General features: G+C 36.0%; 1 protein-coding gene across 1 annotated transcript in view; it reads left to right on the top strand.

Annotated features, from left to right (window-relative positions):
* Positions 1-15,751, top strand: part of KHDRBS2 (KH RNA binding domain containing, signal transduction associated 2) — a 293,914-nt gene that overhangs the window by 256,912 nt on the left and 21,251 nt on the right. Inside the window, exon 9 of the mRNA XM_026036664.1 lies at positions 15,556-15,729. Coding sequence (XP_025892449.1) covers positions 15,556-15,653 — 98 coding nt within the window. The 3' untranslated portion in view covers positions 15,654-15,729. The remainder of the gene's footprint in view (positions 1-15,555; positions 15,730-15,751) is intronic.

Here is a 15,751-nt window from a genome sequence, read left to right as displayed (position 1 = left end):
GAGATAAATTCTTTCATATTACTTTCCCTTTTTACATACTATTTTCACTTGCTCCACTCTCAATTAGCAGTCTTAACTCCTTGCATGGTCTCTGATGTGAGATCTCTGTGTTCCTGAGACCTAGATCCCTCCACAAATCCAGCCAAGGAACCTCCCAAGCCAGTAGCAAAGGCGGCTGAGAGGGATATATGCAAAATCCCACAATTTTTCATGATTTAGGCACATGCCATAAATGCCAATTCATAGCACAGAATCCTGTTATGTAGTTGAACACTTATACCTCTTATTTCAATTTGATATGCTTGACTCCCCATCTCTCAGAAGGATCAAAGTGGAGACACTTCAAAGCATTCCCTGAAGTAGGCTCTGGGCACCTGGGAATAATCTCTTAAGGAATTACAAGATTCCTGCAAATTTTAGATAGGTTCAGGATCAGGATTATGCAGAATTTTGAAGATGTCTGTTCTGGGCAGAATAACATAAATTTGAGACATACACCAGAAATCTTGAGGGTCTAGTCCTTACRGACTTTCTGGTGCAAGTGCCAAAAAATTATTTTGGAAAGGTAGTTTAACACTGAAAGGTTAGTCATGGAAAGTATTGGACAAGTCTGAAAATCATGAAGCATGTTCACCTCTGATCACACTCAGAGGTACTTATCTCACTGAAAAGCTTAGTATTTGCAGATACGAATTTAAAATCAAGAATCTAAAGTGACTATAATTTTAACTTGATAGTTTGCATATGTTTTATAACAGAAAGCATGAAATTGGATTAGGATATAAACAGAAAGTTTGTATCCATTTGTCTCGTTATACTTTCATAATTTTTCATTTTCCCTTCTGGCAGTGTTGTCACTAAAGGAGGTATCTGGTGAAAACAAGAATTTAATGATTTGCCTTATTATAAATAGATTAGTGTAAAATGTATAGCGAAAAATTGGTTGCTGGGTACCTRTCCTGCCTATTTGTAGTGTCGTGACCAATTTAGTAAAGCGCCATGAATTCACTGGACAGGAAGAGGCTACAGGGAAAGGCCTTGCCAGTTGTTTTCTCATTTCTTTCTCCTTTCCCTTTTTAGAAAGCTGCTGTTCTGGGTACAGGTGCTGTGCTTCTCATTAGGCTGCTCTAGTAAGATAAGAGGAAGCATGACTTGTTATCAAGGCACATCCTTATCGGCTGCCTTAATTATATCTGTCTCACATCGTGATTGTTTCATCTGGATCCTGTTTCTTCCCTTGAACTTGAGTTTCTCTCTGGGCTCTTTCAAGGGCTGTGGACTTCAGCACATGAGCTCTGCTAATCCTGCCTGCAGGAGGTGGAGGAGATTTCTGCCTGTACAGCCAAAGGTGAACAGTGCCATAGTGAGGATGGAGGAAGGTTGGAGTTCACAGCCAACAGAAGGTTGGAATGCTGTAGTTCACAGCCTAACCCCTGTACTGTCCTGTCTGTTGGCTGAAAATGGTGGTGATTTATGGTTTTGTGCCAGGTTATGAGCTACAGGATCTAAGATGSCAGCATAAATGCACTCCTGCTGATACCAAAAGAGCAGACACCTTAAGTAGAGGGTGAAAGGAAGGGGCTGAAGTCTATAACTTCCTAAACCATTGCCATTAAGTGAGAACAACACCATCTTCCAGAGCCCTASCAAAAGTTTGAAAGTTAATCTGTGCCTTATCTGCTAGACAAAGAGGAAAGAGAGAAGTRAACTCCACTCACATTCCTGTTGCTCTACAGCAGAAGTGTAGCTGTTCACTGGTAAAACCACTAGTGTTCAAATGTTGCTGTTCACTTCCCATGCTGCCATTACAGCTGGGAGACATTGTTTCTACGTGTATTACTTTCAGCAAAAAACAAACTTTGGAAAATATCAATCTGAGAGCGTTTTGACCCCACAAATGCTACATATCTTAAGAATGCAACTGTGCAAACTCAAAAATCCATTAGACCTAATGCATTTTTTTCACAATAGCCAATAAGAGGGAAAAGTAAAAGAGAAGGACAAATAAAAAGTGCTATTTCTGCCTGTACATGCTCTTCAACTTGCTGCTTCTGGCAATTCTCTGCTAAGGGACTCCCTGAGCAAAAGCTTAACCACATCACTGCTTTTAATAGTCACTGATCCATTCTACTCTGCTTGTTTATCTAATCATTTTTAAAATATATTTTAGTAATGCATTGAGATAAGTCCTACAATGTTTCTACCTGCCTGAAACTGTACTTCCTCTTGTTTAAGAAATCAGTTCCTGATCATGCTTCCAACCTTTCATTCTGTAGTAAAGAAAATTGTTTCCCATGACATTCATTAATTTCATTCTGACCATTTATTTAGATGCCTGTAAAAGAAAAAATGCTCAAAAAATAACCCTTGCTGAACTTTGATTTATATTATTTTAATTTAAATGAGACATAATCAAAAAAAAAAGTGTGACAGAAAGATTAATTAAGCATTTTTGCTTTGATATGAAGAAAATACTTCATCAAAACTGATTTTTAAATTTGGCAAAATTTTCAAGATGAATAAATTCATTCTTTGCTCAACTCCTGTCCTCCATTTAGGGGAAAAAAAAGAAGTACTATTTATGGATTCATTTAATGAGAAGTGCTAAAGACATTCAAGACAGAAAAAAAATGGGGAAAACATAGGCTAGATTGYTTTTAAATTTACTATTAATTATTCAGTTTTTTTTTCTTTTTCAAATATGTACACTTTCTCYAATTATCACATTATAATGCACACTCTATTCCAATTTTACATTAAGAGCTCACTTGTAAACAACTAGTACTTGGTTTCAGAATACTTCCATCTTTAATTAAAATCAGAGAGTGTAACTGTTTGATATAATTCTTTATAATGTAAGACATCATCTAAGTTTCCAAACACTGCCACAGTGAATCAATTGACTATCTCACAAATAATTCCTTCACAATCATTGCAGCTATGRAGACAATTACTTTAGTAAGTGATAAGTAGCATTATATAAACAAATTCTTGATATGGGTAACACCTAAAAATGTAGAGAAATATTCCACTATTTTGTGGTAGTGTTTTTTATTTGTTGATTTTGTGTTTTACCAGTGAGGTAACTATCTATCCATTCTTTATTTGAAATAACAATTACAGATTTTACTGAATAACTAAAGGTAAATATATATATGTATATATATGTATTCGTAGAGGAAGAAAGAGTGTGTGAAGTGCTCAGACTGCAGCAGGAATTCTGATAAAGAAATTAATAGAAGAGATGTCACTTCAACTTTAGGAGGATTCTTATCTCCAGGGAAAACTCAAATGACTCCCATCCTCATGTGAAATAAGCCMTGCGTTGATTAATCGATGGCAGTGACAAAGCCAGATGAAGCCACGCTGCAAAATATATAGAGAAATATTTGCAAATTTTGAAAAGTTATTTTTAGCATTTGCTCTGTCAGTGAAAATAAGTTTCTTGCACTGTCAGATCTAAGTTCCTTGCTTCTTTCCAGTAATAACATTGATATTGTTAGTCACTGGTCCTAGTACTCATTAAACTCATGGTGCTAAGAGTTTTTTACTCATTTGTTTCTCTRTCCTAGTTGAATTTATGTCTTCAAATATAGGAAAACATTCTCATAGGGTAGTATCTGATATACAGATTAAGAGACATAGGTATTATTCTCCTTGTTGCAGTGTTTGACTTCACATAGCTTGTGATTACAATTAAAATGCTAATGCAAATTGATAATTAGTTTGCATTAGTAATGCAAGCTGATCATGTTTATAAACTCAGAATAATGTGATATCTGATACACATACCAAAGGAAGTTTCTTTGATGTTGAAATCTTGGCACATCTTAGCATTGAGTAGACATCTCAAAGATAAGCCCTGGAACTTCTTGCTTTGTCCTTCTCTGGACCTTCAGTTGAGCAGGTCTCTCTTAAGACCGGCCTAGTTTTGAGAAGAAATGATACTCCATCCTCTTTGCACCTACTTCTAAAAGACTACAGCTGAGCTCCAGTTTGGGTGCAAGTTCACATCCTRTTTTTTCTTAAGTCCTTGATAATGGTTAGTAGTTCAAATATCAAGTTGCAAGAGGACTCAGGTTGTTCTGGTATGGTGATTTTTCCAGTTGTGCCAAGACAGAGTGACAGGCAGACACTTCAGTGCACTCTGGGTGTTTCCTACACCAGGAATGTGCTTTGGAAACAGATTTCCCAAAGGCCTTCACCTATTGTGTTCTCGCTCCCACCACAGATTGAGCTCAGAGTACGTGATCTGATTTCTTCAGATTGAAACTAACAGAGGAAACTAGCACAAACATCAGATCTTCAGGGTCAGCTACTTCACTCTGTGGATTGCTCTTTTTTTTTATTCCACTGGCTACTGATGTAGATGAAGTGTCTGAGTCCTGAGCCCTCCCTGGCTGGCCAGACCCTGCTGGATGGATCCTGGTTTCGTTCCAGAAGRTGCCAGGTGTCTGCAGCTCTTCAGGCTCTCATTTGTTTTGGGGGGAAGAGGCCTCTGATGGACAAATGGATCTCTGACTGAGCAGGACCTCAGAAGTGTTCCTGAGTCCTCCTGTATAGATTTAATCTCCATGTTTCTGCATTTCTCAAACCAGAAATAGGATTCATTGAATATTTCTATTGAATATGGACTAAAGTACACCAAATAGATTGCCTTCCTTTAGTCTTTTCCATCTCAGTCATTCATGTAGTTGCTTGCTAGGATATCATAGTTACTGTGTACTTCAGTTCGTACTCTGTGGGACAGAAAGAACTGCCACAAAGATTTTTTTTTTTTCCTGATTTTTTTTCTCACTTCTTTTACTCAGAGAATCACCTTAGCGGTCTCCCAAATTATTTTTTGTAAGAGTATGATTTTGACACGTAAGAATATGATTTTGCATACTTCAAATTCAGCTGTGATGGAAACTGTGGGGATGATACTGAAGTTGCTGCTGTTTTGTCAAATCACTGTTTTAATTAAGTTATAACTCCTCATAAAATTCTGTATTTAAATTTGTCACAATCTTTTAACTGGCTTTGTGTGCTAAAGCACTTGTACCTCAGGAAGTTATGCTAGTACATTGCAGGAAAATCCACACATAGCACAAAAAAAGAGAATGCTTTTAATTTATAGCAACTTGCTCTGCTTCCTCTATTACTCCTGAACTATAAGTCATTTTATATGAMAGATTAAGAATAAGTAAATCATGCAAAACTTTATTATCTTATGTAGTGTTTCATGCAATCATTTTACTGCCTTTCACTTTGGGATTTGCAAATTTGGAGAGTACAAAGCCTTGTAATACTGAGGTTTGTACAGAYATAAACAGCTACATAATTCCAGATATGACATATTGTATCACTGTGTATTTCATAATGTATCACCTTAAAGTAATAGAAAAATAATTTCTCCTGAAAATAAGAAGAAAATAAAAACTCTTTCCACAYTGTCATATTCATTCTTATCTCAAAATAACATTGCTAATAGTCTTTCAACCCTGTGTTATGACAAAGGATGAGAATAAAAATCAGCTTGCATATTGCAGCTAAATTGTATTAATTAGAAGCTAAAATCAAACCTTATTCTCATACATTTTAGGTTAACAGAATATCTTACAATGCATGTACTTAGAGCTTCTATATGAAGCATTTAATTCTATGTCTTAAATGCCRTACTTATTTAGCAGGATTCATTATAATTAGGGTACCAAAGGTAGCCCAGATAATAACGTTCTTTTATTATTTAAGATAAAAATACAGATTTAATGCCATTGCTGTTAGCATAATTTAATTCTTTCTCAACGTGTTCACTAAAAAAAAGTCTTTGACTGTAATGGTCTAAAGATATTAAAAAATGGTCTAAAGATATTAAAATTATTTATCTGTTAAATTATGTTCCTTAGCTACTTCCAAATTGTCCACAAGTAAAATACATTTTTTTTCAAATGGTTTGAAGATATTGAAAATGCTTGTGAATCATTTTATTCCCTTTCTTGCTTGCTTTTTGCATCTTACTTCTATCAAGTTTTCCAAAGTATACTTAAAAACATCTTTGTCCAGCCTTCTTCTCATCTYATATACATGTTGTTAGAGACAATAAGAGTCTCTTACCAAATGTTTTGTATATTCTTGGGCAAAAATCCAAATTATATCGTARGCACATGACTAACTTTAGACAATCACGTAGTGTCACTGAAGTCCTGTACCTGGGTGAATATCTATTGTTCTTTGGATTAAAGTTCTTAGGGTCATAACCAGAGGAAAAATAAACTACAGTTAACAAAGATCTAGGGTGCTCAGTCGGTTCAAAACTGTGATCCAAAACATCCCTGGTCTTTAACTGCTTAACTGTGAGGCTCCCAAGCTCACATTTGACTCAAAAGTTGCCTAAATCCCTGCCGTTTTTTCCCGGTTCAAGCTTCCTGACCTCCTGGGGGAAAAAAAAAAAAGTTTGTTTCACTCACAGATATTTAAATTTCTAGGGAATTTATGATGAGCATGCTGTAGCATCACATGCAGCTGTGGTGCCTTTCTTTTAGGACACATCTAAAGGGAAGGGAGGATGCTGTGCATTTTTGATGCAACATCTTCATGTTGGAGATATCTGTTCTCAGACTGATAAGAGCACAACCTGCCCAACCTCTCCTCAAAAGGGAATGCCCCAATCATCCTTCTCACTGAAGCTGGTGCAAGTGCYGTGTTGTCTTAAACAGATGTTCACTGCAGAAGTGGCTGAATCCTTGTAAGAAATGGTCTTCCCTAGGTGCTCGTTACTCCTCCTCTGGCTGACATTACTTCCTCCAAAGGTAGGAAGGCAGTGGGGTGAATGCACCTGCCTCATGGGCTTCAGTACTAAGCCCGCTGGATGATTTCTAGGACTCCATACCACCACTTTTAGCCAAGGATACTCACAGTGCTATGGTAGATAAAGAGCACCCACATGGCCAATTTTGTTAGCCCTCTTGAGGTCAAGGTATCATCAAGCATAGGGACAGGTAGCTTAATGAAACAGTTCCAAGTAAATCCACAAAAAAGGCCACCAGTCTTTGGTGGGCTAGGTCCAAACAATACCACAAAGTTTTCTTATGTTTCCTAGATTTTAAGACATATATAGTGCATATGCAGTCTATGGTCTGGGTAGGTTTGACAAAGTAATATTTAGCATGGTGTAAGTAAGCACTTATTTACTTAAGTAAGTAAGTAAGGGTTTGTGCTTGTTTTTCAAACACGTTTTGTCRTTAGACAAGACATTTGAAATTACGAAAGTACCATCTGTGATTGGTAAAAGATAGATGCTCTAGTTATTTTTCTCATAATGCATAAGTTCAATTACACAATGCACAGACACAAAGTCAGAAAATCCTGTGTACTTTGCAGACTGCAGATAAGGGAAAAGAGATGAAAATATTGATAAACTAAGCGTACCTTATGCTTAAAAAAAATGTTCTTGAATTCTTCTGTCAGATCATATATACTTGTCCAAATATAATAAAAGTGCAGCTGTCTTTTCTCAGTCGATTTAAGTGGTGAAATTGTGTCAAAGTTAGTAGAACTTTAATCATTAAGTGGGGCAAAGTTTCCAACCACTGCTTAACACTCTTGTTACTATTATCTGTTTGAGTAGGGAGAAGTTTACAGTCTTAAAGACAGCAAAAAATGAACTATCCAAATAAAACCACTATGATTTTCAGTGTTCTTGTTTTAAATTTAATTGTCTGGATTTAATTATCTGGTTTCTATTGGGTGGCCTGCTCTGCCCATCTGTAGTAATTTTCTCTTACCTCTCAGGCTATTAATTACAACCCGAACATCCCAAGAAGTAGATTTTTATTTTTCCATTTCCATTCATTTTTAGCAGTGAGGAAGTCAACCACATTTTTTTTTTAAATATCCAACGTCACTGAACCGACAAGGAGTACAACTAGAAATCACAGTTCCTGAATCCTACTCCATCTCTTGTGTAATAACGTAGTCAGTATCAAGTATATGCAGTTTGGTGATGTTGTGAAGAACTTAATGAGATCTTTTTCTGCATAGAAAAGAAAACTATTTTCATCTGAATTAAAAGCAGTTTCTATGTTCCTAATAATATTAAAAGCTAAATGGCAATTCAAATTAAACCATTTTCTTTGTTGTTACCATACACATCTTAACTATCTAAATAGAATAGCTCATTTTATCTCTTCCTGGCCACCTGTCCCAAAGTATATTGACCAGAGATGAATAAAATTGTGTCCAAAATTTCTAAGCAATATTCTGATGCTATATAACTTACCAAGAATAAGAAATGATCAGGTCTCTATTATTAAAGAAAATAAGCAATGAATATAAATGGAGAAATTATTAGGAAATAACATCTTTGTATGCAAATTAGATACTTTTAATATATATTGCTTTAAATTGTAAAGCATCTGTTAGAGTGATCTGCCTTTGAAGTACTTGTTTTGTTGTTGTCTGTGCATTTGTGAAAGAGCTTTATTCAGTGCTGGAAAATTCCATGACAAGGTTACAAAATGCTGGCTGAGACGTAGAAAAAATGGAGTTGTGAATATGTGCTGTGCTGAAGTCTTATACTAACAGACATTAAATCTCAGAATAATAACCAAGTCCAGGGTAGAATTTCACAGTAGATGGATCATTATGATTTTTCCTGTCAAATAATAAGACTGAAGCAACTTTGGATATATTTCTTTTTGTTATAAATGAAAGTGTTTAGCGACTCCAGGTTCTAAAGAATTTCACAACTTAATGATACTATGATTTTTTTTAAATCTGACAGAAAAAAAAAAAAGACTTAAGACCTAAGTTAATTTCTTTGGCTAAACRGCATATCAGAACTATCTACAACATCACATCGAATATATTATCGATTCAGCACACAATAACCTTTAAAGATAGCTTCAGCTAATATATAGATAATGCCTCTAATGGGTACAGGAAGTGCATATATTTATAACTGAATGAATACAACAGCTAAAAGACAATCTGAATTTAAGTACCTGTTCTCAAATACTAACATAAAATTTAAATCAATCATAAACTAAGGCTGCCGGTTGCTCATGATAATAAAAATTGACTTAAACTTCCTATATAATACTGATTTCCAAATACTGATTCACAGAGAACACACAGCAAATKGAAAGAAATAATGTCATTAAAAGTCCTCTCCCAATGAATGTATAGGAATCTCTTCAATAAAAATCTTTATTTTCTGGTTGCCCAAGTGTAGTAATCAGAAACATGACTAGTTAAGATAAAATTGTTTACCACACTTAAACATCCTCATGCCCAACCACATTCAGATTCCTTAGCTATCAGCTCTTTTATGCTTCCATCATGCTACCCACAACTTCTACATTTAATTTCTAAAAGTCCAGCATGTAACATTTCTTCTTAGCTAAGAATGGGAACATCTGAGACAACCAATTCTGTAATAACATAAAATTCCCTAAGAATTTCTCTTAGCACTCTCAGAAYTTAGTTCCTAAATTGCCTATGTGCAATTGCCTTTTTAATTATTAATGAAATGCCTTTTCTCCATTTTCTCTCTAACAAGGTTTCTGTGTCAGTTTCCATGTTCATCTCTACAGAACAATTTCTATCTCTAGCTTTAATTCTTATGTTCATATCTGTGAATCTTCTTTGAATGTTTACATGCTTCTTAAACTGGCATTTTTACTGTCCTCCCTGACATTTTCATCCCCAGTCCCTGTAAGTGTAGGCAAAAATGCTGTTTTGTCCCTCATCATCATCTCCATTTTTTGTTATGCTCTCTGTATTTTTTTCTGATTTAATTTTGATCATTGATGCCTGATAACATTGGTGATAGCCAGAAGTGGAAAATGACAGAGAATTAAGGAAGCCAACTAGAGCAGATGGACTAAAAGACAGGCCAGGCCTCAGTAGGGGATTTAGGTCAGACTCCATGGGGTTTCTTTCCACAGAAATGAAAAGGAGGAAAAGGAATTAATGTTAAAACGTGACAGTCACTCTGCACATCTCTTCAGCTCTTGGGCACACTGATTCATAAGCTCCTTAGCAATTCTCCCCTGATTACCTTTCTTGCTGTGGACTATAGTGGTCTCTTGCTCTTCCTCCAAACTCTCTGTTTCCCTTCATTAGCATATCACTATATTAACATGAATTGCTTTCAGGCTCTCCTTCCCCACTCTCATTTTGACACAGTTTCTCAAAGAACAATCAAGTTCCACTGTTCTTATCAGTAACTTCTCTTTCAAAGCATGTTTTGAGCTTTTTTTTTCCCTTCTTCTCCTGAGTTTTTGTGTGATTGCATTCTTTAGAATATACATTCCTGGTTTATTCCATTTTTATTATATTAGACCCAATTTTAAAAATATTCTTGTAGAATTCAAGTACTGGGTTTGTTTCTCTGCTCTGTTCTAGAAGGCACTCTACCAAATTACTCTTTCCTCTCATCTTTCTGATAATTACTGTATCCCAACGAAGGTCATCTGTGAAACTCCTAGAATCAAAATTGTAGGTCCTGTAGGTTGTTTAGTAGTAAATGTAGCTTGTTCCTTCCAAAACATCAGTTATGGACTCCCAAAAATAAAGAAGTTGTAATAAAAATCGGCAAGAGAAAAGAAGTCACAATCACTAACTATAGTGGAATCATAGTACAGCATACACCATAAGCACACAGTATGCACATTGCAGAGATGAAGTCTTATTGCATACAGTCTTTTTTAATAGATGCAACAATAATATTAGCTAGATAACATATTCTCAAATATGTTTTAAAAAAAAATCCCCAAAGGGTCTTATTTTCCACTGTAGAACTAACTATGCAATTCCAGGAACAAAAAATAGTCTTTCTAACCTGTTTCTAGGATGACAGCTTCTGTCAGTGAGTAGGAAGTTGGAAATCATGACACATTCATAGGAATTAGTGAGACTACCTCATCTTTCCATTGCATTCCCCATGTACTGGCAATGACATATTCCTGTGTTTCAGTTAGCGTTAGGACTGGATACGCTCCAAAGAATACAGGGAGTGTTGTTGGTTTCACCCTGCAACAGGGCAATATTCCTTTTGCATAGGCTCTGGGCCTTTAGGGGCACAATCCTTCCCTGTCAGCCCTGAATACCGAGGAGCTTTTGCTATGAAAGCCCCGCCATTTGGTTCTCAAGATTTATGACATTCTGTAAATTCTGACATGACATCTTTGGCTGGCAGGATCTTGTAGAAAGGGAATCTTTCTTCCTTTCTGGATCTGGAAGTATTTGATTAATCAGTTGAAGACATCATGCATAAGTATTTTCTTGTTTTTTGAACACGTTATTCTTCATTATTTTGTAGTGCTACCCTGGCACAATTTTAATAGTTAGGAAAATAATCCACTTGCATGTTGATTTCCACTTATACAGGATTTTTTTTTCCACAGAAACTTCTGGGAATGTGGTGTGTCATCAGTTCATTTTCCTTAAAGCTCAAAGTATTTTAAAATTATTTTCTATTAAAAAAATAGGCAACAATAATGCTTCCTTTTTACAGATGTCAGAGATGTGGTGTCCTTCATGTTCCTTGAAGGTCGACATGTGAGATCTCCATCTAATCCACAAAAACCATGAAGTAGTATCATAAAAACTTTTCCTTTCTTTTGATGGAATTTGGTAATAAAGCTGCAGGGTAGTCAGCAAAGGTTCAGTGGTCCAAAAGGATTGAGAACTACTGAACTATTAAAAAAAAAAAAAAAAAGAGAGAGGAAAAAAAAAGAAAAAAAAAAGAAAATTACTTGGAAAAACTAAATGGAACTAAATATTAACAGGACCAGATGGTTATTTCAGACCCAAGGACATAGGCCCCATAGAGCCTGAGAAGAGAATAGGTGAGAGGGATGAGCAGACCTGGAAATTTASTGCCAGTGTCACCTGGAGGGATAGATGTTAGACTGATGTGCTCGTATGACCACAACCTATTAAATGCAATGTGAAATTAGATATGGACACATGCTAGTGGTTCAGTCTAGTGTGCGTTTGCCTTTTTCTATGGCCTATGGAGTCAGCTGTGTTTCCTTTGCAAATGTGCCAGAGCATCTTTGGTGTTACATGAAAGAGCACTGCATGTTCCCCTGCTGGCTACTTGGTGTTTCAACCTTTGGGTGATCACTAGTTGCCTAGGCCTGGTGCTCAACTAAGACCATTTAAGACTAGGTTTGTACCCATGTCGCCTTGTACCCATGGTCTGCYATAATTCTGTGTATAGTCAACAGCCTTAGGACTGCTAATTGTAATCTAGTTTGCAAGACTGATACAGGTTTGTACAATTTATTTCCTAAATGGCAGATACGAAACTACCAACTGAAAATGGCAGAGAGAAATCTCAACTAAGAAAGAAATTTGAGCTTTCATTCTGACTCTGTCATGTATGAAGTGCTTATAGATGTTATATATGAAAATTTAGTCCACGTTTAATACTATACTTAGGCACAAATTGAAGGGGAATTACATGTCTAGAAGAGCAGTATCAGCATAAAAGATTTATTTACTCAATTCTAGCCTGTCTTGCAYGGAATAAAATATAATATAATGATATTGGAACATAATGAAACTCACGTTAGKCATCCAGATGGCTGAAGGGCATCTTTGTGCACATGTAGAAACATAACAATCTGGTCAAATCTACTCAGTAGTCTACATGGGTTCCAACCTTTAAGGCTATCCTGAAGACAGAGATTTCCGTTATCAGGAGGCCCCACTGGAGTTGAAAGAAAAAAGAGGGAAATTTGGAATCCTGAATCTGATATGTGAAAGATCATCTTGGCTTTCACAACAAAGAACATTTAGTTATCCAGCATGCAGCTACATTAATCTTCATTATAAATCCCTGTAGGAAAAAAAGCACCAGTAAATCAATTTCTTTTTCAATGAGGCAGCATCTTGAAATATATTAGTGTTGTGTGATTCAGAGGCTCTTTGTAGTGTTGCTTCATAGCATCTTGCTTTCTCCACTGTAAAGAAAGAACCCATCGCTGCAGTTGGAATGGTAGAGACCAGTTTTGACAGCTGAAGGCTCTAAACCCAAACTCTTTGTCTATATTTTGGCTATAAATTGTTGTAATACAGTTGCAAATGTATTTCTAAATGCAATTAAATTGTAAATGTAATTGTAAATACAATTAAGGTCTATCGTGCCATGTCAAGAAGAGTTGTCAGCTATTAAACATTCTTTCATATATTGATGACAGCATTACCAAATTAATACAAATAAGTGATGAACGTCATCCTTCTGCCTTAAAGTTAGGAAACAACCAAATAGGTTTACCATGCTATTGAAATAAAGATATTTATGCCACAAATYATGGTTTCTGCTTTGTTCAGTGTCAAAACTGGTATGGCTGCAGCAGAAATATACTTTAAGAAGACCATTAGTTGAGGAAAAATAGCTTCTTCAAACTGGTAAAACAATGTCGTTTTTTACTGTGCTCATAATTGTGCATTTCTCCTTTATATGACAGCAATCAGTTTGGAAGTAGGGGAGGGAAGCTAAAGGAAACAAGAAATTGTTTTGCCTTTGTGTTGCACATATAGTGAGTSTTTTTACTGCCGTAGCAATTTTCCTTTATATAAATAAAACTTCTCTTCTTTTATCTAAATCTTACTTCTCCCCAAGGCCTCTCTGCAAACACAGTGACACTTCAACAAAGGGTAATTGAAGCTGCTGCACATTTACAGCAAAATGCCATTTTTAAAGGGTATAATGAAACATACTGCAGAGGCTGAATTTTTAAATTCACTGTATAGAAAGTGATTCCCTGTAGGGATGAGGCACCCTAGGATTTAGGACTGTATCATATTGGCTGMCACTTCTTCAGCCCTCTAGACAGTAGCTTTTCACAGTAAACTTTGGGTTTGTGTGACCATAAAACCCGCTGATATTCGAAGAGAGAACATTCAGAGAAACTCAAGGAAAAAGRAAATAAGGGAAATGCACAAGAAAATTGCAAGAGAAATGCTTCTGGTTCCATATCAAGGGCAGCTTCTACCAAGTCTTCTGCTGGGACGTCCTCTCCTAATACTAGCCTGATCCTGCTTCAGGTTCTGCCACTGCTTTCATCCAGGCATTTCCCAACCTGCCCAAAGGCAGTGAGATAATGAGATGTAGCTGATGTAAAGACATTTTGCAGRGAAGAAAGAAATGACTTCCAAATCTTAGCCTGCTTTTTATATTTTATGCTTCCGTCTTTTTTCTATTTCCATAGAACATAATTTCTTTTTTTTTTTTACAAAAGCTGTCTTTACAAAGGTTGTTTTAACCATTTAGTATTTTAGTCTAGAGGCAAGTAATCATTTCCATACTGAGTGCAAAAGTCAGCAGTATTTAGCCAAAACAAAATGCTGGAACAAAATGCCTTCTAAATATACTTTTAATGAGAATGTACCAATCATCAATAAAATGAATCAGTGTTAAAAAAKAATTAACATTTGCACACTGAGATTTCTGGATATTTTCAATGTTTCATTAAAAAAGAAGTTGGTAGATTATCAGAGAACTTTGTGTGGGATATGCTGAGATTTGGAGCTGGCTGATGAGCGTGTCTATGTCCGATGTATTCTAGGATTCCTGGGTGGGAGGCTGCATTGAGATGTGATGTAAGGCAGATGATACAGAGCAACTTCTGCATTACCACTTTGATCACTGTGTGTGTGGTCACTTGAATGTGAGCAGCAGGCACAGGGAGACAAGGCACTTTATGGTTAACTAGTTAATTTAGGACAGAGCTTAAGGTGGGAGGTCAAGCTTCTGCCACTAGACTGTTCCTTTAGATTGCCTCCTGCTTCCTCCTTTGGAAGCCTTAAATTCCAGAAATTCCTTGTCTGGACAATCTGTAAAAGTAGAAACTGAGCTAGTCTTCATTTTTTTTTAATGTGTCTTGCCAACATATTTCATTAACACAAACTTTAAAAATGCACTGTAAGTAAAATGCCAAGTACAAGCTATTTGGTAAAACTCTTGCTTAATGTAATAGTTTTGTTTACACATATTCTTTTTCTTTCATTATTTTCTTTTACTTTTGCCTCAAATGGAAGTAGAAAATAAAATATATTTCAATTTAGTAGTTTTTGTTTACAAATATGCTTTTTCCTTCATTATTTTCTTTTTCTTTTGCCTCAAATGGAAGTAGAAAATAAAATGTATTTCAATTATACTTTTATGATTCAACTCCTGATCTTATTAACATACCAACTACATTAAATGTTATTCACATTGGTGCTTTAGCTTTAATGCCAGAAGCCCAAAATACAGAATAAATTCTGAACTGGCAGACTCATGCAGTGATTTTTGCAGTTTTTCTGCTGAAAGCGAAAAAGACTTTTTCTTTTTTCATCCAGAGATAGACAAGTTGTCAGTATAGAGAAGTAAAAGGAGAGTTTTCCGTTGGTTTTTGGGGAAGGATGGAGAAATGGATGATAACACCATCTCATTTTCTTTGCGCTAAGCTTTCAGCCAAAACCATCCAGGATTTTGACAGTCATTAGTGGTGAGATCACTTTGCTCTTTCAGGTTTAGACACTCACAAAACATGTCTTTTCTTCTTCTGTTTTTAGCACAAGAAGAATGGGCCACAACCCGTTCCAGCCTAAAGGCACCACCTCCAAGGTCAGCCCGAGGGGGTTACAGGGAACACCCCTATGGTAGATATTGAAGGTCTTCCTCATCTGTGACCTCATCTCAAAGACAATTAATAGCCTGTGGTCTCCACATAAACAGCAACACGACAAGTAATAGTCCATTTCTTTTCTA

Source organism: Nothoprocta perdicaria, unplaced genomic scaffold, assembly GCF_003342845.1.
Source record: "Nothoprocta perdicaria isolate Ctin4 unplaced genomic scaffold, notPer1 scaffold_184, whole genome shotgun sequence".
Taxonomy (NCBI): domain Eukaryota; kingdom Metazoa; phylum Chordata; class Aves; order Tinamiformes; family Tinamidae; genus Nothoprocta; species Nothoprocta perdicaria.
The sequence above is the reverse complement of the archived record's forward strand: the minus strand, read 5'-3'. Positions and strand labels throughout refer to the sequence as shown.